At 43.9% G+C, this 21,320-nt stretch overlaps 1 protein-coding gene and 1 non-coding gene across 2 annotated transcripts in view; one reads left to right on the forward strand and one right to left on the reverse strand.

The window, feature by feature from the left end:
- LOC124593733 (lysosomal acid glucosylceramidase-like) overlaps positions 1–21,320 on the reverse strand; it is a 152,182-nt gene that overhangs the window by 19,183 nt on the left and 111,679 nt on the right. The window contains exons 7-9 of the mRNA XM_047132063.1: positions 20,672–20,816; positions 13,882–13,964; positions 540–829 (exon numbers count right to left, since the gene is read on the reverse strand). Of these exons, the coding sequence (XP_046988019.1) occupies positions 540–829; positions 13,882–13,964; positions 20,672–20,816 (518 nt within the window). The remainder of the gene's footprint in view (positions 1–539; positions 830–13,881; positions 13,965–20,671; positions 20,817–21,320) is intronic.
- On the forward strand, positions 10,450–10,524 carry Trnat-ugu. Its single transcript has one exon. It is a non-coding gene; the product is annotated as a tRNA-Thr (tRNA).

A 21,320-nucleotide genomic window follows, 5' to 3' on the forward strand; every position in this document is an offset into this window, starting at 1 on the left:
GTTCGATAGTAATTTTAATAATTTGTGGTAAGTTCCTATGGCTGATGAGGTCATCGGTCCCTAGGCTTACACACTACTTAATCTAACATAAACTAACTTACGCTAACGACACCACACACACCTACGCCCGAGGGAGGACTCGAACCTCCGACGGGGGTAGCCGCGCGAGCCCTGGCAAGGCGCCGTAGACCGCACGTCTACCCCACGCAGCCGCAGGTTCGAATTCTGCCTCGATCATGGATGTGTGTGATGTCCATAGGTTCGGTAGGTTTAAGTAATTCTAGGGGACTGATGACCTCAAATCTTAAGTCCCATAGTGCTCAGAGCCATTTGAACCATTTTTTCAACCAACAACTATTCTGTACACTCGCGTAAATGAGGTTATAAAATAAGGGGCGATCAAACGACAACAGTTCCGCAACTCAGTTCGACAGCCGTACGTGCCACATGTTGGAGAGTAAAGAAGCACAGCCAGACTAGTGTGAAACTGTATGGACTTCACAACTCGACCTCAGGTTGCGGAGAGAGCTCCGACTTACTTGTTCTGCAGGACGACGACGACGTCATCCTGAGGCGTGAGGAAGGCGACGCTCTCGACGTCGGTGGAGTTGGCGTCGGCGTCCATCTGGAGGCTGACGCGCCGGGATCCGCGCGGCACGAAGCGCGAGAAGTGTGCGATGGCGTAGTACATGGGCTGCTTGTAGAACTCGTCCGCCGTCGAATTTGACACGATGGACGCGTCCGCGGGGTTGCCGATCCAGCTGGGGCCGCCCTCAGTGTTCACCACCATGTTCCAGTCCTCCCACCCAGACGTCCAGTGGTTCGTCGCCTGTGCAGCACACAGAACGCATCTCAACAAGGGAGGCCAAACACGACTGCATCTCTTAGTCTCGTACTCGCGTTAGCACAGTACAGCTCTCAGGAAAGTGAAGGCAAAGTAGGATAGGTCCTACAAAGCAATATTCTAGAACAGGTAACATTAGTACACTACTGGCCATTAAAATAGTTACAACAAGAAGAAATGCAGATGATAAACGGGTATTCATTGGACAAATATATTATTCTAGAACTGACATGTGATTACGTTTTCACGCAATTTAGGTGGATAGATCCTGAGAAATCAGTACCCAGAACAACCACCTCTGGCAGTAATAACGGCCTTGATACGCCTGGGCATTGAGTCAAACAGAGTTTGGATGGCGTGTACAAGTACAGCTGCCCATGCAGCTTCAACACGATACCACAGTTCATCAAGAGTAGTGACTGGCGTTTTGTGATGAGCCAGTTGCTCGGCCCCCATTGACGAGACGTTTTCAATTGGTGAGAGATCTGCAGAATGTGCTGGCCAGGGCAGCAGTCGAACATTTTCTGTATCCAGAAAGACCCGTACAGGACTTGTAACATGCGGTCGTGCATTATCCTGCTGAAATGTAGGGTTTCGCAGGGATCGAATGAAGGGTAGAGCTACGGGTCGTAACACATCTTAAATGTAGCGTCCACTGTTCAAAGTGCCGTCAATGCGAACAAGAGGTGACCGAGACGTGTAACCAATGGCGCCCCATACCATTACGCCGAGTGTTACGCCAGTATGGCGATGACGAATACACGCTTCCTATGTGCGTTCATCGCGAAGTCGCCAAACACGAATGCGGCCATAATGATGCTGTAAATAGAAACCTGTTTCATCCGAAAAAAATGACGTTTTGCCATTCGTGCACCTGGGTTTGTCTTTGAGTACACCAACGCAGGCGCTCCTGTCTGTGATGCAGCGTCAAGGGTAACCGCAGCCATGGTCTCCGAGCTGATAGTCCATGCTTCACGTCGTCGAACTGTTCGTGCAGATGGTTGTTGTCTTGCAAACGTCCCCATCTGTTGATTCAGGGATCGAGACGTGGCTGCACGATCAGTTACAGCGATGCGGATAAGATGCCTGTCATCTCGACTGCTAGTGACACAAGGCCGTTGGGATCCAGCACGGCGTTCAGTATTACCCTCCTGAACCCACCGATTCCATATTCTACTAACAGTCATTGGATCTCGACCAATGCGAGCAGCAATGTCGCGATACGATAAACCGCAATCGCGATAGACTACAATCCGACGTTTATCAAAGTCGGAAACGTGATGGTACGCATTTCTCCTCCTTACACGAGGCATCACAACAACGTTTTACCAGGCAAAGCCGGTCATCTATTGTTTGGATATGAGAAATCCATTGGAAACTCTCCTCACGTCAGCAGGTTGTAGGTGTCGCCACCGGCGCCAACCTTCTGTGAATGCTCTGGAAAGCTTATCATTTGTATATCACAGCATCTTCTTCCTGTCGGTTAAATTTCACGTCTGTAGCACGTAATCTTCGTGGTGTAGCAATTTAAATGGCCAGTAGTGTATTTTGCAAGCATTCTCCTTTGCATCTTGGGACAAAAGAAGGCCTTAATGATTGACTTTCTTAGTTGCTGATCACTTCCCGTTTGTGTAGTCATGATCCACGAAACTGTTTTGTCCCCAGCATTTTGTCCAGAGCTGCGGTGACATTGTCAGAGGTACTCCTGATTCTGCTTAGGTTTTTCACCCGATTCCAAGTCACAGTAGAATCAGGAGCACCTCTGGGGATCCAGGACTAGCCCTGAACGAAACATCAAGAACAAAACAGTTTCATGGACCATCATCATACAATCTGAAAGTCACAAACAGCTGACTGCTATTTCCCACTGGTCTAGCCTACAAGTAAACTGAAGTGTACCGCTTGCTTTTCCTATGACTGATCTTGTGTGGTCATTGCATTTCATATCCCCACAGATTTGTACACCCAGGTATTTGGATCAGTTGAATGATTATAATTGTGACTCATTGATTTTGTAATCATAAACACCAAGATTTTTTTCGTTTTGCGAAGTGCACAGTTTTACTTTTGCGAACATTCAAAGAAAGTTGCCAACCTTTGAACCATTCAGGAATTTTACAGGGGTCTGACAACTTTTTTCAGATACAAGTAGGGCTTCATTACAGGCCACTGCATCATCTACAAGAAGACTGAGGTTAAAGATTAATGTTGTCTGCCAGGTCTTTAATATGCAACATGAACATCAACAGAATTTCCTGACGACATGCCTGAAGTTATCCCTATATCTGTCAAAGACTCTTTATCCTAGGTAATAGGTGGCGTCCCCTGTGCCAATAAGGTCTCAATCCAGCCAAATATTTCATATGATACCCCACAGAGTCAAATTTTATTAATAAGCGTTGATGTAGTACTGAGTCAAATGTTTTTTGGAAGTCGCGAAATATTGCATCTATCTTTTTGCCTTGATCAAAAAGAATTGGGTTTCACGTGACTGATGTCTCAAGAATCCATGTTTATTGGCATGGAGGGAGTCATCACATTTGAGTTCAAAATATGTTCTAAATTTCAAAAAGTGGATGTTCGTGATATTCTACAGTAGTTTCCTTTATCACTTCTGGTGCCCTTATTGTAGACAAGTGTGACCTGTGGCCCAGTGCCTTGAATTCAACTGATCTGAAACTTATCAGTTATTTTTGAGGCACAAAAAACAGCTCTTTTTCTTTATCTGCGAGGATAACAATTTTATTCCTCTTCTATTTTTTTAAAAAAAAGGCAAATGGAATCAATGGAGACAGCACACAGCTTCATAAACTAATGGTATCTTTTCAGTATAATCTCCGTCTTTCAGCCTACGTATAAAGATGTTAATGTCTATGTGATAAGAATAACTGCCTCTGTTCCTATTGCTAGGGAACAGGCTCCACATCCTCAAAGCGGTGACAATAATGATGTTCCCATAGATTGTACAGTTACCTTATCCTCAAACACCTTAAATGTCACCTCACATTTCTGTTAATCCACAGATGATTAAAAATTGTTATACGTGAATACCAGAATTTGTCCATGACATCAACGCTCCTTTCATGTAGCTGTTTCATTACAAAAATACAATAAAGAACAGTAATTGCTCAGATGAGTAGTGTGCTCCTATGACGATCACATGAAAGGCACACGTTTTGTTGCTGTCAGTTGCTGTGTGCTGCCGTGTGATGATGGAGTGAACCACAGGCAGAGGCACCCTGCTGAAGGAAGCCTATGTCAGTGTGAGTAGGATTGTAGTAGTGAGAGGACAGAGTCTTATTTGTGTGTCGTGGAATATGTGCAAAGAATTGATAAAATTAATAACTAGCATAGTATGTCAAGGGAGAAAGAAACACAAGAGTACTGCAACTAAAATAAAGTAGAAGTATGGACATTACTTCAGTGTTCAACGAAGTGTTTAACGTAATTGATCAAGGTTGTGCAATCGGTACAAGTTTTGTATGTGGATCACAGAAGCAGAACAGTAATTTACAACTCCTAGAAAGGCTAACCGATGGTTTCTTCCTTAATTTAATAATCTTCCCACAAAAATTAGTGCAATTAAAATTTACGACGACGCTACCGTATGGTGCACGCAGTCAGCCACAGTTCGCGGCTTTGATGCGTGTAAAGTAAAGCAAATTATTGGTATGCTCTGGAAGCCATACCTTCAAGTATAGAAGAAAGATCAAGAAACACTTAAACATAAAAACTATGGTGTTCAGTACTGAAGAATAGATATTGCTTGTGGCATATTCTTTCATAGACATTTCCTTTTGCAGTCAGATTGGATAATGTAAAAATAAAAACGTTGAGCAAATATAAAGTAAAAATGATATTTGTAGGGTCATAAACAGTAGTAAACAGTTCTTATTTTACAGAATAAACAATCAAAAGTAACGCAATTTATCGATTATACACGATTTGCAGTAATGACTTCGTATCTCAGAACTGTAGGGATAGTACTAAGTTATTTTCCAATGGCACTGGACAGGGAATATATGGCAGGTTAGGCAAACCGTTCCAGTTTCGCAGTCTTAGCAGTTTCTTGGTCAACCTGGGTCTTGCACTGTCATGCAAAAGTTCCAGGATTTAAATAAATGAACTAAGGGAGAACGTGCCTAAGGTTCCTTCAGATTGCTCATTCATTACGCCCAAATCAGTCCCTTTTCTACAAGATGCATGAAAGCCACATGCTTTTAATCCGAAAGATTACTTTTCTTCGCTTTTTCTGCACAGTATTTAGTTACTTATTTATTGCAGCTTTCTGCCAGATTAAAATTGTATGCCAGACCAGCGTTCGATCCTGCGACCTTTGCCTTTGGTGGGAAAGTGCTCTACTGACAGAGCTGTTCAAATACGACTAGCTAGCCCTTCTCACAGCTTTACTTCCTCTTCTCTTAGCTTCCAACTCTCATTCAAGTTCTCTTGTATGTCTTATTCTTACTTGAATATTGCTCGTCAGTTTGGAATACTTATTTATTTATTCATTTATTCTAATGACAACATTTTGTGACATAATTCCAACAACCAACTCTTCTATTCATTTTCAGATCAATAAATGTTCCATCTCTCGTTACAAAGCTGCTTAATAACTCATCTCATTCGATTCTGAAGCGATATAAGAAGTTGATAATTATTTGCTTCTTTATTCCCGTTGATCAATATTTGTGTTGCTCATTGTGAATAACCCAGATCACTAATAATAGCACTCATTGTAGCAATGTAACACATGGGATACACTACTGTCTACCCGAACTGTTCACAGATTCTATCTGAACCTACTCTCCATTGCACACCTTAATGGTGGCAGTTATCTCAAACATCACAGTGCTGTTAAACAGAACACACAGATACAGTAAGTGTTGGGACAAAGCCAGTTCTGATGCATTTTGTTTGTGTGAGTTGCATACATTCAGGAGTAAACATACATTCAGAGGCAAATTACAGCCCTCCCCTTAATAGACTATTATGATAACTGATTTATGATTCTTTCTGAGAAACCCACAACCCTCCCTCTCCTCCACATACCAGGGAAATCCTCAATCCCACTCTCGTCCTTGCTGATAAGAGCACACTTTTGATATCAAATTAATTGGCTGATTAATTAAATTGATCAATTAATTACCCACTCCACCTCTGGAAAATTCCCCAATCCTCCCCCCTCCCCACTTCTCCCCTCTCCTCCCCATCTGGAAATTGTCAGGAAGAAATTCAGTCTGTGCTGGAGAGGAAGGATCTCACGACATAAAATTCAAATCAATGTCAATAATTTATTGTTCAATTCAATTTGAATATTCTTTATTTAATCAGTTTGCGGAAGAAAAGGTTCTGTCCCATGGGCAGAGCTCATGTCTGCACCCTCTGCCTCCACTTCCATGATGTAATACCTCCAATCACCGATGAATGGAAACAAGTGTGATACTTTAGCCACCATTTTGGGTCACTCACGTGTGTGTCTGTCATCAGGGCGCCGCTGCACCAGGAAGGGCGTATCAGCACACCACATAGGTTGAAAACTGCCCAATGCTCTAATTACAGATCACGATACTAAAGACTACTGACCACGGACCAGAAGTCAGTGTCCTTTGGTATTCAATACTCTCCCTCAAGTGGGTACTTCCTGTTGTAACATTTGCGCCTCAAACCTGTAGACCAAGGGGATATGCCTACCCGCCCAACAGACCGCCATTTGATCTCGAAGCCCCCAAACAAATCATCAGGTGGCAGCATTCCTTTGATCGGGAAATTGCAGACTCAATTCCTGTCTCTGTCTCCCTCAAGTGACTATTTTCTGTTTGTGTGCACACATGCATGAACCAACATGTCCAAACACGCAGAATATCGTGTTCTTATTGGCTAGAACGGGGACAAATGGAGAGCTGACGCTACTGCGATATCAAAAATGGCGAGGAATAGCCCATTTGCACCCCCCTATCAAACTAACTTTTTAAAAATTGACAGGATTCAAACAGATCATTTAAAACACTCACCACCACCTTACAATCATTCTTCTATGCAATCAAATATATTTTCAACATTTAACAACTAAACACAAACATTTTGCAAGTAAAGTAATTAAATTAGTGCCATAAGTAAATTGTAGCGCTAAATGTATCCAAGGTTTTCTATGTACTGATGTTTGGGAACACAAGGACCCTCCTCCATCACAATGTTTACACCTTTTGCTGAAAATATCTGGCAAAAAAATTTCCCACCACATGCACTCATGATAGTAAAGTGCGCCATCTGCTGACTGCGAGGGAGCCACAGCCATGCAAGCCAGAAGAAGACTAGAGACAACCACCTGCATTGGCCACGCCATCAGTTATGTGAACATCTCCAGCTATACCAGACGCTCAGAAGCTGAAGACACTGTAACTGTGACTGCATGGCAGTCAACTGATAACTTTAGATGGAGGAACAATCGTTAAGTGCAAACACTCACCATACTGAATCTTCTCATGCACACACACGTTTGCTTCTGTCACGGCTCAGCCAGCATACTCGTTAGTTCGCTATTCAGGCATCCAGGGGGAATTGTGACTGCCATCACCAGGCAAGAGCTGACAGGTCTGAGCATTCTTTGTACCAACTGGTCACATGAACTAAGTCACAGTTTCCGGTCAGCCAAAGCCTTGTGTCCACTCATGCCACTGGCTGCATCACACTCTGAGACAAGCAGGTGTGGCTTGGAAATATAGTTCTAATTGCAATTTCACACCCGACATAGAGTCTCCCCAGTTTAAAATATCCACTTTACCCAACCAGAAATGGGAATTTTGCTATCCATACACCTCACTTATACAGTGTAAGTCACCTAACATTACCGCTGGATATATTTCGTAAACCACATCAAATACTGACGAATCGATTCCACAGACCGAACGTGAGGAGAGGGGCTAGTGTAATTCGTTAATACAAACCATAAAAAAAAGCACGGAAGTATGTTTTTTAACACAAACCTACGTTTTTTAAATGTAACCACGTTAGTTTTGTTAGCACATTTTAACGTATAAACAAATACGTAATCAGTGCCGTTTGTTGCATTGTAAAATGTTAATTACATCCGGAGATATTGTAACCTAAAGTTGACGCTTGAGTACTGCTCCACTGTTCGATCGTGTGTATCGGAGAGCACCGAATTACGTAGGGATCCAAAGGAAACGGTGATGGACCTTAGGTACAGAAGAGACTGGAACAGCACATTACGTCCACATGCTAACACCTTTTTATTGGTCTTTTTCACTGACGCACATGTACATTACCATGAGGGGTGAGGTACACGTACACACGTGGTTTCCGTTTTCAATTACGGAGTAGAATAGTGTGTGTCCCGACATGTCAGGCCAATAGATGTTCGATGTGGTGGGTATCATTTGTTGCACAAAATTGCAATCTCTGGCGTAATGAATGTCGTACACGCCGCAGTACATCTGGTGTAATGTCGCCGCAGGCTGCCACAATACGTTGTTTCATATCCTCTGGGGTTGTAGGTACATCACGGTACACATTCTCCTTTAACGTACCCCACAGAAAGAAGTCCAGAGGTGTAAGATCAGCAGAACGGGCTGGCCAATTTATGCGTCCTCCACGTCCTGCGAAACACCCGTCGAACATCCTGTCAAGGGTCGGCCTAGTGTTAATTGCGGAATGTGCAGGTGCACCATAATGCTGATACCACATACGTCGACGCGTTTCCAGTGGGACATTTTCGAGCAACGTTGGCAGATCATTCTGTACAAACGCGATGTATATTGCAGCTGTTTGGGCCCCTGCAACGAAGTGAGGGCCAATGAGGTGGTCGCCAATGATTCCGCACCATACATTTACAGTCCACGGTCGCTGTCGTTCTACCTGTCTGAGCCAGCGAGGATTGTCCACGGACCAGTAATGCATGTTCCGTAGATTCACTGCCCCGTAGTTTGTGAAACCCGCTTCATCGGTAAACAGGTAGAACTGCAACACATTCTCTGTTAATGCCCATTGACATAATTGCACTCGATGATTAAAGTCATCACCATGTAATTGCTGATGTAGCGACACATGAAACGGGTGAAAGCGGTGACGGTGCAGTATGCCCATGACACCACTTTGACTCAGTCCACCGGCTCTCGCAATGTCCCGTGTACTCACGTGTGGGTTCATGGCAACAGCAGCTAACACACCAACTGCACCCGCTTCTCCTGTGACGGGCCTGTTACGGCCCCGTTTGCGTGCTACAACCATACCTGTTGCATACAGTTGGCGGTATATGTTTTGCAATGTGCGGAACGTTGGATGCTCTCTGTCCGGGTACCGTTCTGCATACACCCTGCAGGCTTCAGCTGCATTTCGTCGCCATAGATGAGTATCATCTCCGCCTTTTCAGAGTTCGAATACGCCATAGTCACAGTTCCTACAACACTACACTATCACAGACGTCTGGTAACACGGTGTACTACAGTTGGTCTGCGTGCGGAGACGAATGCAGAATAACAATAGCAGCAAGCGCTACATGCGGACACTGCGACAGCTAGACCAAACCGCAACAGTGCACTACAGCCACACTCGTAAACACGGTCGTCACCGTAAACATGTCTCTGCAGATGCTGCTCGCCGACCGTGGCCCGTGTTTGTTACAACACGCAACTGAACGTCGGAGATTTCAAGGGTCAACTTTAGGTTACAATATCTCCGGATGTAATTAACATTTTACAATGCAACAAACGGCACTGATTACGTATTTGCTTATATGTTCAGATGTGCTAACAAAACTAACGTGGTTCCATTTAAAAAAACGTAGGTTTGTGTTAAAAAACATACTTCCGTGCATTTGTGTATGGTTTGTATTAAACAATTACACTAGCCCCTCTCCTCACGTTCGGTCTGTGGAATCGGCTCGTCAGTATTTGATGTGGTTTACGAAATATATCCAGCAGTAACGTTAGGTGACCCACCCTGTATATGAGTTATTTTCGATGACAGACGCAGTCAGAACATACACGCATTTTCACATAGCTAAAGTATCGTTACTTGTGAAAATCCTGCACATCAGAATGGTATAGGTTATATTTCATCTAAGTATTCTCTCATCAGGTAAAAATGAATTTTTTCTTGTCATTTTAATATCTGTTACGTCCTGCATCACAGGACTAGGATATTGAACTAATTTTTGACCCATGATGCAGTGCTAAGAGCGTGTTCTATATCTGTCACAGAATGCCCCCTCACACTCAAACTATCTTAAAGTATCCAAATGCCTCATCACCTAAGAAGACTTTTAAGGCAGCAGCACACGGGAATTGTATATATATGATATACTTATATGGATATGGTGTCTGTTCTTTTGGACATGTCCGAAAGAACAGACACCATGTCCATATAAGTTTATAGTTCTGGTGATACCGGCCATGAACGTCTGCTTCTGTGCGGATGCACACACATTCCCTGAACTCGTACAGGACTTGGAAGAATGTCTTCCACGAGTAATGAGTGTGTTGGGGTGGGACACAACGAACGTAGTGTGTGGACATACAGGATGAGAATGTGAGTCTCGCGGGAGACGTGCGCGAAATAGTCCCTGCAGTTGCACTATCACCTGTGCCCTCGGTGGCTCAGATGGATAGAGCGTCTGCCATGTAAGCAGGAGATCCCGGGTTCGAGTCCCGGTCGAGGCACACATTTTCCCCTGTCCCCGTTGATCTATATCAACGCCCGTGCGCAGCTGACGGTATTAATACAATTCTAATATCATTGTATATATCAGGTTAATACTGTGTACCACTTTATAAATTTGGTAATATAGCTGATTACAATGGTTATCTCTCCCTATGTAAGTGGGAAATTGAAGTTTCGTGAAAAGATCTCACTGCAACGAAAAAACACCTGATCAGCACTCTAACTCGTGAATCATATTCTGGTACTCCTGCTCTCGCCTCCACTCTCCCAGCGGCACGTCCTTTATACCAAACTGATTAATTAACGAGAGTCCCTCTGTACAGTGAGTATCCTTTTTCATGCAGTCGGATTACACTCGCCAGGTAACCTTTACAGACTCCTCTGTGACGTCCCTGAGGGCTTCCCATAAGCTAGGCCGTCACTTCTTCTGATACAAAAATTGGGGGTAACCATCGTCAAATAGCTGAAGATATCCAACGCTAATCATGTTGTGTCTGCTAGTTGCCTTACCAAGCTGGTGAAAGTAAGTCACTTAGAATTCTAGTGTATTGCTCCCAAACTAATCCTGTTGTGTTGAGACCTGTTGGTCTATGGGAGGAGGGAGGGGGGGGGGAGGGCAGTAGGACGTTTACTCTCTTCTCCATCCTCACAATGCCTCCAGCCCCGTCTGCCACGGTCAACAACCTTCATGTTCAAGCAGCTACTGCCGCCACTACTAAACGTGTATGAGCCTGCAGACTTGGCTTTCCCTCAGAATGTAGCTCTGTAGAAGCATGCCTATTGGCTCCCGCCAAATTACTGGCTGGATGCTTCGAGAACTCAAACGAGAATCGCTAGAAGGAAGATAATGTTCTTCTTGAGGAACACTATCGAGAAAACTTAAAGAATCGACATTCGAAGCTGTCTGCAGAAGGATTCCGCTGCCGCAAACATTGATTTCGCGTAAGGACCAAGAAGGTAAGGTATGGGAAATTAGCAGTCATATGGAGGGATATGGTCAGTCCTTTCTCGATCGCTGTATTTGCGAGTGGAACAGGAAAGGGAATGACTAGTAGTGGTACAGAACACCACCACCACACACCACACAATGGCTTGCAAAGTAAGCATATAGATAGATGGAAATTTAGACTACCTATTAACATGTCCCTCCATCCATTTATAGGCACACAAAACTCATGGAAGAATGTTGTCTCATATTTAAACAGGAAACTAAAAGATGGAACTTCTACTGATTGTATCTCGATAAAAATCTTCATATTAGCCCCTAATTTTCTCATTTCAGGCGCTTCACGGGACACATATGAGAGATTGTAATATGTGTGACCACAATACCAACAAGGAGCAGTATATAGCTCACGTCTCGAACCCCCCCCCCCCCCCCCCTTCATCAGAGTAGTCTTCGCTATATTGCATTTGAATCCATTTGATTTTGGCGAGTAAGAGATACAGGACAGTGGCAGTGGCAGGGATGGGGCTGGAGGTGTGGATAAGAGTTTGAAACATCCTACAGCCCCCCGCCCCCCATAAACAGGTCTCAGCAGGATTAGTTTGCGAGCAGTATACCAGGATTCTAAGTGACTTAATGCCACCAGCTTGATAAGGCAACTAACAGACACTATGTTTAGCGTTGAAAATCTTCAGCTATTTGATGACAGTTACCACCAACTGCATAAAAAAATTAGTCACCATCCAGAGGGACTCTTATGATAAATTTAATTAATCAGTCAATCAATTTGATATCAATGACATGCCACCGGGTGTGAGGAAGCGAGGGCGAGGGTACCAGGATTTGATTCGTAAGTTGGAGCAGTAACCAGAATTTTTTTCATCTCAGTGAGACTTTCAATGAAATTTCTATTTCTCCCTACACAAACAGAGGTGACCATCGTAATCAGCTCCTGGACGACAGACACACAGGTGGGTGACCCAACACTGCAGCTAATATCGCACTTCATTCCATTCCTAGGTGTTTGCAGTTATTACATCATGGGAAGTGGGGGTGGAGGGTGCAGGCGTGAGCTCTACCCAAGTGGGGAGCCCTGTCCCCTGAAACTGATTAAATAAGTAATAAGCAAATTGAATTGAACAATGTATTATTGATATCTATTTGAATGTCATGTTGTGAGGTTCTTCCCCTCCAGTACAGACTGTCTTTTTCCCACCAGTTTCCAGATAAGGGAGGGGAGGAAAAGTAGGGGAGGAGAGGGGAGGGCAGAGAGATTTTCCAGAGGGGTAGTTAAGAGATTAATTTAATTAATTAGTCAGTTAATTTTCTATCAAAATATGCTCGTATTGCTGAAGGGGAGGGTGGGGTTGAGGATTTCTCAGAGAGCTGGGGAAGGGGGAGGGAATTGGTTTCTCAGAAGAATGGATTATCTTCAGGGGGTCAGAAATCAACCCCCAAGTGGTCATAAATCAATCAGCACAACAATAGGTTACAGAGAGGGGTATAATTTAACCCTGAATGTATGCTTGCCTCTGAACATAAGCAATCAGCACAAACAAAACGCGCCAGAACTGGCTTTGTCCCAGTATTGCTGTGTTAAATAAGGTTAGTCAGAATGCACTAAAGTCAGTTTATTTTTGTATGTCTCTCACACAAAGAGCACTGGACACATAGTGAAACACAGTCACTGAAATTGCTGCTGATATCAAATACTGCGTTGGTGACGTGTCCAGGCGCTGCGTTTAGTTGAGGAGAAGTAAAGGTATGGAGACTACCGCCGGTGTAGCGGCCGCTAAAGGCAAAGGGATGGCACTTCTGGATGAGAAGGCAGAAACAAACCACACAGCAGATACCACAGAATTACATAGTGAAACACTGAGGTGCTTAAATATGTGTGTGGCGACTAAAAGAATGAGCGAATGAAGTCATATCTCAGGCCTTACTACAGGGACTGAAATTCATTAACATTACCACCTAAAAAAGCAGAAGAAGAACTCGACAGCATCTACATAACAAACAATTTACACTTATATTTCCCGTGCTTCAGGCGAATCCCATGGTGGTTGCTTTAGTAATAAGGCCACAGACAAGTCTTTCCTCAGTGCTTGACCAGTAGGTATTCCTCTGTGGCCACGACGTCCTAGAAAACAAATCAGTACCGTTTTCCTACTGATTTATATGTTGCGTAAAATATTGTAGCCTATTCTTTTCTGTATCTTTTAAAAGTTTAGGCCCTATGTACCTAATATCACTCTTTAACATGGTGTCGTATTTTTATTCATAGTGGCTGTTGTTTACATAAAACACCTACAGCTGCTGCAAACATTTTTAATACCTCGCTTGCTGGGTGGATGGTACTTTCTTACACTACACATGTAGGAGTGTAACGCGCTCAGACTGCGTGAGTTACCTGTATGATGTCGCTGGTGTAGTTCTCTGCCCGTTCCCACATTCCCAGCCTCACTGCTGGGTACCCAGTGCCTAAGAACGGACCTGCAACACAAAAGCACGTGGACGGCGGATGTGAATTGTGTGGCAAACAACTGGCACGACTGGCACTTCCTTAATGTCACGTAATCATTAATGTGTTGTTAGACGTAAATTACCCTGATGATATAACTGAAAACTTTTCTAGTGTATGACTTCTCTGAATCATGAAATACAGACACACACGATACAGAAATGAAGAGGCTGTAACACACAGACCTCGGACTATATCGATTTTGACTGGGTTACTACACTGGAAATTGACGAATAAGTAAATTGGCGAATTGTAATTCTGATCATCTAATGAACCGAAACTGCATTCACACAATAACGCGGGTTTTTTTTCTTTTTAATTGATATAGTGTTCACTTTTGTCATCTTTCTCGTGCTAGTTAAGTTGTATACGTATGTTATGCACTAAAAGCGTATAGCTAGATTCACAACGAAACATTGTACCTAAGCATTTTGAAATCAATGATGTTTTGTACTTACACTATATGATCAAAAGTATCCGGACACTTGGCTGAAAAAGACTTACAAATTCGTGGCACCCTCCATCGGTAATGCTGCAATTCAATATGGTGTCGGCCCACCCTTAGCCTTGATGACAGCTTACACTCTCGCAGGCATGCGTTCAATCAGGTGCTGGAAGGTTTTTTTCGGAAAATAGTAGCCCATTCTTCACGGAGTGCTGCACTGAGGAGAAGTATCGATGTCGGTCGGTGAAGCCTTGCACGAAGTCGGCGTTCCAAAACATCTCAAAGGTATTCAGTAGGATTCGGGTCAGGACTCTGTGCAGGCCAGTCCATTCCAGGGATTTTATTGTCGTGTAACCACTCCATCACAGGCCGTGCATTATGAACAGGTGTTCGGTCGTGTTGAAAGATGCAATCGCCATCCCAGAACCGCTCTACCACAGCGGGAAGTAAGAAGGTGCTTAAAACATCAATGTAGGCCTGTGCTGTGATAGCGCCACGCAAAACAAGGGGTGCAAGCCCTCTCCATGAAAAACACGACAACACCACCGCCTCCGAATTTTACTGTTGCCACTATACATTCTGGCAGACGACGTTCACCGGGCGTTCGCTATACCCACACCCTGCCATCGCATCGCCACATTGTGTACCGTGATTCGTCACTCCACACAACTTTTATCCACTGTTTAATCGTCCAATGTTTACGCTCCTTACACCAAGCGAGGCGTCGTTAGACATTTACCTGCGTGATGTGTAGTTTATGAGCATCCGCTCGACCATGAAATCCAAGTTTTCTCGCCTCCCGCCTATCTATCATAGTTTTTGCCGTGGCTCCTGATGCAGTTTGGAATTCCTGTGTGATGGTCTGGATAGATGTCTGCCTATTACGCATTACGACCCTCTTCCACTGTCGGCAGTCTCTGTCAGTCAACAGACGAGGTCGGCCTGTACGCTTTAGTGCTACACGTGTCTCTTCACGTTTCCACTTCACTATCACATTGGAAACAGTGTACCTAGGGATGTTTAGGAGTGTGGAAACCTCGTTTACTGACGTATGACCCAAGTGACACCCAATCATCTGACCACGTTCGAAGTCCGTGAGTTCCGCAGAGCGCCCCATTCTGCTCTCTCACGATGTTTAATGACTACTGAGGTCGCTGATATGCAGTATCTGGCAGTAGGTGGCAGCACAATGCACCTAATATGAAAAACGTATGTATTTGGTTATGTCAGGATACTTTTGATCACATAGTGTACATTATATATTCAAAGTAGTCAGTGTGTTGCTACATGATGCGAAAACATTACTGTTACGAACTATGAGGAATGATAAAAGGATGTTATTAAATTACTTGAGATAAGAATGTGAAGGTATAAAACTACTGATTTCATCTGGCGAATTAAATGTGAGAATGGCTGAGAAAAGTAAAATAATAACATATGTATTTATGGAATATTCGGTCATTACTTGGGTGAAGCTACGTATTAGAAACGAAATGCATAGCCGGCTTTACTTGTCTGGCTAAGGTCCCGAATGTCTAAAGTCAGCTCGCAACAATATGTAAAATAAATATAATTGTGAAACATTAATACTGTGTATATGAAGGTAGTATCTGTTCCCGAAAGAACAAATACCATCGATGACCGTGCAGCTCCTCTAGAATGAATATCAACGCCTGTTTGCTGCTAGGGTGTCGATTTAATTATCATTTCATCAATACTGTGTATTTCAGTTTTTAAATAATAGTAGCTTTGACCTTTTGAGTGATTCGTATTACTGACACATTGTTACAATAGTAGTAACTCAACATTTCCAGCATTCAAAGAGGAAGTGCATCTTTTGAAATGACATGGTCAGACTGTTTGGTATGTCACTTGGATAAGATTAACAATTGAGAAAGTAGCTGAACCACTAACGGCGAGATCCATGCCTGTCTCCACAGATTCAGAGTGCACCTAATCCTGCTCATGGCCCCACAGAAAGTAGTCCAGGTAACAAATATTGTTATCGTGATCAGCGTCTAAACCCTAAGCAAGTCAAACACTCTTTCTTATCATAAGTTGTTCATTGATACGTAATGAAGCGACCCTCTTAGTCTAGAAACACCAGTTCCTCGCACTTTTTCTAGGGTTCAGTGCTTCAATGTGCGAAAACGGAACCCCTATAGGATCCCTTTGTGGTCCGTCTATCTGTCTCTGCCCGACAGTTAAGAAACTTTTTTCTCATGAAAGTTGAAATTTATGTCACACATTAAGGCTTGTGGTCCCATGAAACTGTAAAAATTTTATGCTTGTAAGTCACTTCAGTCAAAAGATACGGCCAATTATGTCACATGTTTATGATACTCGAAAACTCACTCACCAAAATCTATTAGGAAGCTTCTCGTGGACGCAGAGTCATGAAATTTGACAAGAAGCAAGGTTTCACACTACAAGCACAGGAAAAAAATCTGGAAATTACGAATTTGTTATGAAAAAAATATTGTTTGTCATTTCTTATCAGACTGACTGTCTATTTGGCTGTCAGTTTAGACCCCTTTTCCTCCGGAACAGGTAGACGTATCAATACTACGATCAATGGTCTCTTATCAGTACAAGAACTGCAAGCTTCTAGTTCAATGCCACCAAAAGATACGGCCATTTATACCTTAAATATCTTCACTCGAAAACTCACTCATCAAAACTTACGCGAGAGGAGGGATCCTACGACGATGTGGTGCCTTTTTCAACTGGCGATCAGCTGACCTATGTCAGCAGACGTCGTAGGCCATTCCATTTTACTGATTACCTCTACATGGTCGAACAAGAACACAGAGTTCGGAGCGTGTCATCGTATATCACTGAGCTGAAGACCTGAATCCAGCTCCAAAATGTTGACTGTAGGGCTAGATGAAAGGTTGGTGGGTACTGTCGCGGTATTGCCAAGACCTCAAATTAGTTTCGACAGGTGTAAGAGATGTTTGACTTGCATTTATGATAAGGGTCCAAAACATGACTGACCTACCTCCATACTGGACCCATGGGGCTCTATGCCTCACTCATGATATGATACTTGGCCTCATCGGCACTCTTTTACGGGTATCACCAGGCAAACTCTGTTGGAAACGAGAACCAACCTTCAAGAGATCCAGGTATAGAAAGAAAAACACCGTGTAGGTGGATGTCAGATGACCTGCGCTTCTTAGTACTCCATAATTAATTGTCCTTAGGATGGATTAAATAAAGTTCGAAACTGGTTGTACAAAAAAATAAAAAAGTGCCGTAGACTGTGTCTATCTTTCTATACGTCTGAACTGGTCACGATACCCCGTGTCTTCAACTATGAAATTGATTCAGGGTTCACTCCAGATGTTTTCTCGCCCACCTTCCTTTTGCACCATGGTGTTGACGAGAGGGAGAGTTATAGTGTTGCTCGTAGTGAATGACAACAGACGAAATTGACCATGCTGTTACCGTGGAAATGGTTACGTACTCTCTACGTTCTCGTTGTTTCCTTCAAAAGGAAAGGTGCAGTTCTGTAATCTGTGGGCAGCGGTTACCAGCTGGTTTTGCTGACTATGAGTAACCACTACAAGGCAGACCTTTAGCTTTCTATGCCTCATAATAGCGATGGACTGTTCAACTGACGATGCTATGTTGTACCGCGATTTGTTGTTAATGTCCTGTAAAGACTACTCTTCTTATGGTAAAGTGAAAATGCGATCAGAGCTTCAAATGATCATTCGAGAGATGTTGGCCTACTGGAAAGTGCACACAGGCCGTGATATCTCCCTCATGACTGAAGACACGGCATGTTCGATTGAGAAACACTGATAATCTAGCTTTACTTTCACCTCCATTATACAGCTGGATGTTCTTAGCGATTTCTTGCTGTCAAAAAAATTATTGACAAAGGGATTTCAGACAAAAAGAAACTATGCAAGACATGTGGGTGGTTGAAAATATTTTTGAGCCTGTTTATTTGGCGTCGGTTTAAGAAATGCCAATACCTGTGACTACGAGGATCATTTCAAAAGTCCTGCACACTGCCCATGCGCGACCGTTACGGTGGCGTGACAATGTTAAAATTCATATCAATTGTGATCGAGAATTTAGGCGTGACGGTCGTATATGAGTTTGCTGCTTTGCATGGATGTATCGTGCGTAATTTAGTTTTAAAATGGCAGCCGAAACCGAGTTAGGTCGGATTACACGTAGTGATCAGCGTTCCTAAATCAAAATCGAATGCCCACGTGGAAAGGACCAAACGGAAGTTTACAGCGGTTTTAGAGACGTGTGTGGGAATAGTTTAGTGGATCTTAGAACATTTCTACGGTGGTCTGCTCGTTTTTCGTGGAGATCGGGTAAACACTGAGGACGAGCCAACAAGTGCAATGCCATCAGTTGCAACAGACTATACCTCTCAGGTTATTGTTAATGATATTTTGAGACAGCATCGACGAAAAACATGAGCAAATTTCAAATGAGACCAGAATGTCTGTCATTTCAGTTAGCAGACCCATAACTGAAAAGTTAAAGATGCGAAAAGTTGCTGCCAGATGGGTTCCCCACGATCTGAGTGAAGAGCACAAATCGGGTTGCAGAAGAATTACTTCAGCGTTGTCGAACAGTTTGTGAAAAGGACTGTTGCTCTTATGGAACCTGGATACGACATTTTGAGCCAGAACTGAATGGAAATGTTGCGACTCTCCACGTCCGAAGAATTCCACCGGTAACAATCACAGGTGAAACTGATGAAGATCTTTGCGTATGACTTGAATAGAGTAACAGCTACAAATAGAGTGCCGCTGGGGACGTCTGTAACAGGCACGTACTACAATCTGTTTCTACAACACCTTTTGTTGGCAAATGGTTCAAATGACTCTGGGCACTATGGGACTTAACTTCTGAGGTCATCAGTCCCCCAGAACTTAGAACTACTTAAACCTAACTAAGCTAAGGACAGCACACACATCCATGCCCGAGGCAGGTTTCGAACCTGCGACCGTAGCGGTTCGAAACCTGCCTCGGGCATGGATGTGTGTGCTGTCCTTAGCTTAGTTAGGTTTAAGTAGTTCTAAGTTCTGGGGGACTGATGACCTCAGAAGTTAAGTCCCATAGTGCCCAGACTGTAGCGCCTAGAACCGCTCGGCCACTCAGCCAGCCAACATCTTTTGCGCCCGAAAATTCGTCAAAGAGGGCCTTACATGCTTGTAGCTGATGTCCACATTTTGCACGGAAATGCAAGACCTACCAGTTCGAAAAGCGCTCGACAAATGCCGGTGGAAAATACTTTCCGACTCACCACACAATCGTGATACGAGCCCATCAAACTTTGCTTTCTTTCTCGAATTCAAGGAACAACTCCGTGGAAGACGTTTAGATGCAACCGATGACGCATTCAGAGACATGACCTGAGTAATCAGAGAGCTCTACAGTTAATATACCCTATCCGAAATAAAGAAGTTGCCAAACGTTGGTAAGCTGTCATAAGCAAAAGTGGAGATTATACTGAAGGCCTGTAAAGGGATTTTGTAAATTAATTTTCTCTTCAATTCAGTCTTACAGTTTGCGGCACTTTTGATGACCTTCGTATAAGAAAACGTTCATTTGAAAGCTATTTCAAGTATAGAACGATTAGCATACTACAGGGAGATAACTAGAGCCGCGCGGGGTAGCCGCGCGGCCTGAGGCGCCTCGCCACGGTTCGTGTGGCTGCCCCCGTCGGAAGTTCGAGTCCTCCCTCGGGCATGGGTGTGTGAGTTGTCCTTAGCGTAAGTTAGTCTATGTTAGATTAAGTAGTGTGTAAGCCTAGAGAGTCCACAGCTCGTGGTCTCGCGGTAGTGATCTCGCTTCCCGAGTTCGGGGTCCCGGGTTCGATTGCCGGCGGGGTCAGGGATTTTCACCTGCCTCGGGATTACTGGGTGTTGTGTCGTCTTCATCATCATCGTCATTCATCCCCATTACGGTCGGAGGAAGGCAATGGCAAACCACCTCCGCTAGGACCTTGCCTAGTACAGCGGTGCGGGTCTCCCGCATCGTCCCCTACTATCTGTCAAGGAGTATGGGACTTGATCATCATAAAGTCTAGAGACCGATGACCTGTGGAGTTTGGTCCCACAGGAACTTACAACAAATTTCAGAAAATTTCCGGAGATAACCAGACTTCGAAATCTAGAATGTCGACTACCAGGAGAAAGCAGGCCTACAAGAGATGTAGCGCGTTCGCTGACATTACAGTAGTGCAGGCCCACTTACCGTAGCAGGCCTCCGTGTAGAGGATGAAGAGGCCGCTGTGGTTCCGGTGCAGGTCGTCCAGCACGGCGGGGTCGGTCTCGCTGTCCCCGTACCAGTGCACCGCCACGCCGCTCGCCAGGCGCTCTGCAGCCTTGCTCTCCAGTATCTGCGGGCCAAGCGCACGTTTCTGACACACTCCCGTAACACACCTTCCATCGTGACACAATAATGATGTTGAAGCTGCAGTGAGCTAAACGCCAGGAAGACCCAAGCGACACAGTTGCTCATTCTCTGTCTCACTCACTTCTGCAGTGGAAAAGCCCGCTGTGATGCAAAGACTGGCGAACGGCCAATGGAGGTGATGTTAAAGTCCAGAAGCCGGGGTTGCTTCTGAGGGGTACAGTGTTCCACGGAAAATGAAAATAAATTAAAAAGCAATAAGATATTCTAGTATCTGTTACGAAATCAAATGAGATAATACAAAGAAAACATAGCAGAACAGGTAGTGCAAAATTGCAGAAAAAATAATAACGAACATATAACGATGAGCCAAAACATTTTGAACCCCGCTTAATAGCTTGTTGTTCTACTTTCCAAACACAGTACAACAGAAATTCTGCTCGGCATTGGATCTACAAGTCCCCGACATAATTGCAAAAGTAGTGGCAGC

This window comes from Schistocerca americana, chromosome 2 (assembly GCF_021461395.2).
Source record: "Schistocerca americana isolate TAMUIC-IGC-003095 chromosome 2, iqSchAmer2.1, whole genome shotgun sequence".
Lineage (NCBI taxonomy): Eukaryota > Metazoa > Arthropoda > Insecta > Orthoptera > Acrididae > Schistocerca > Schistocerca americana.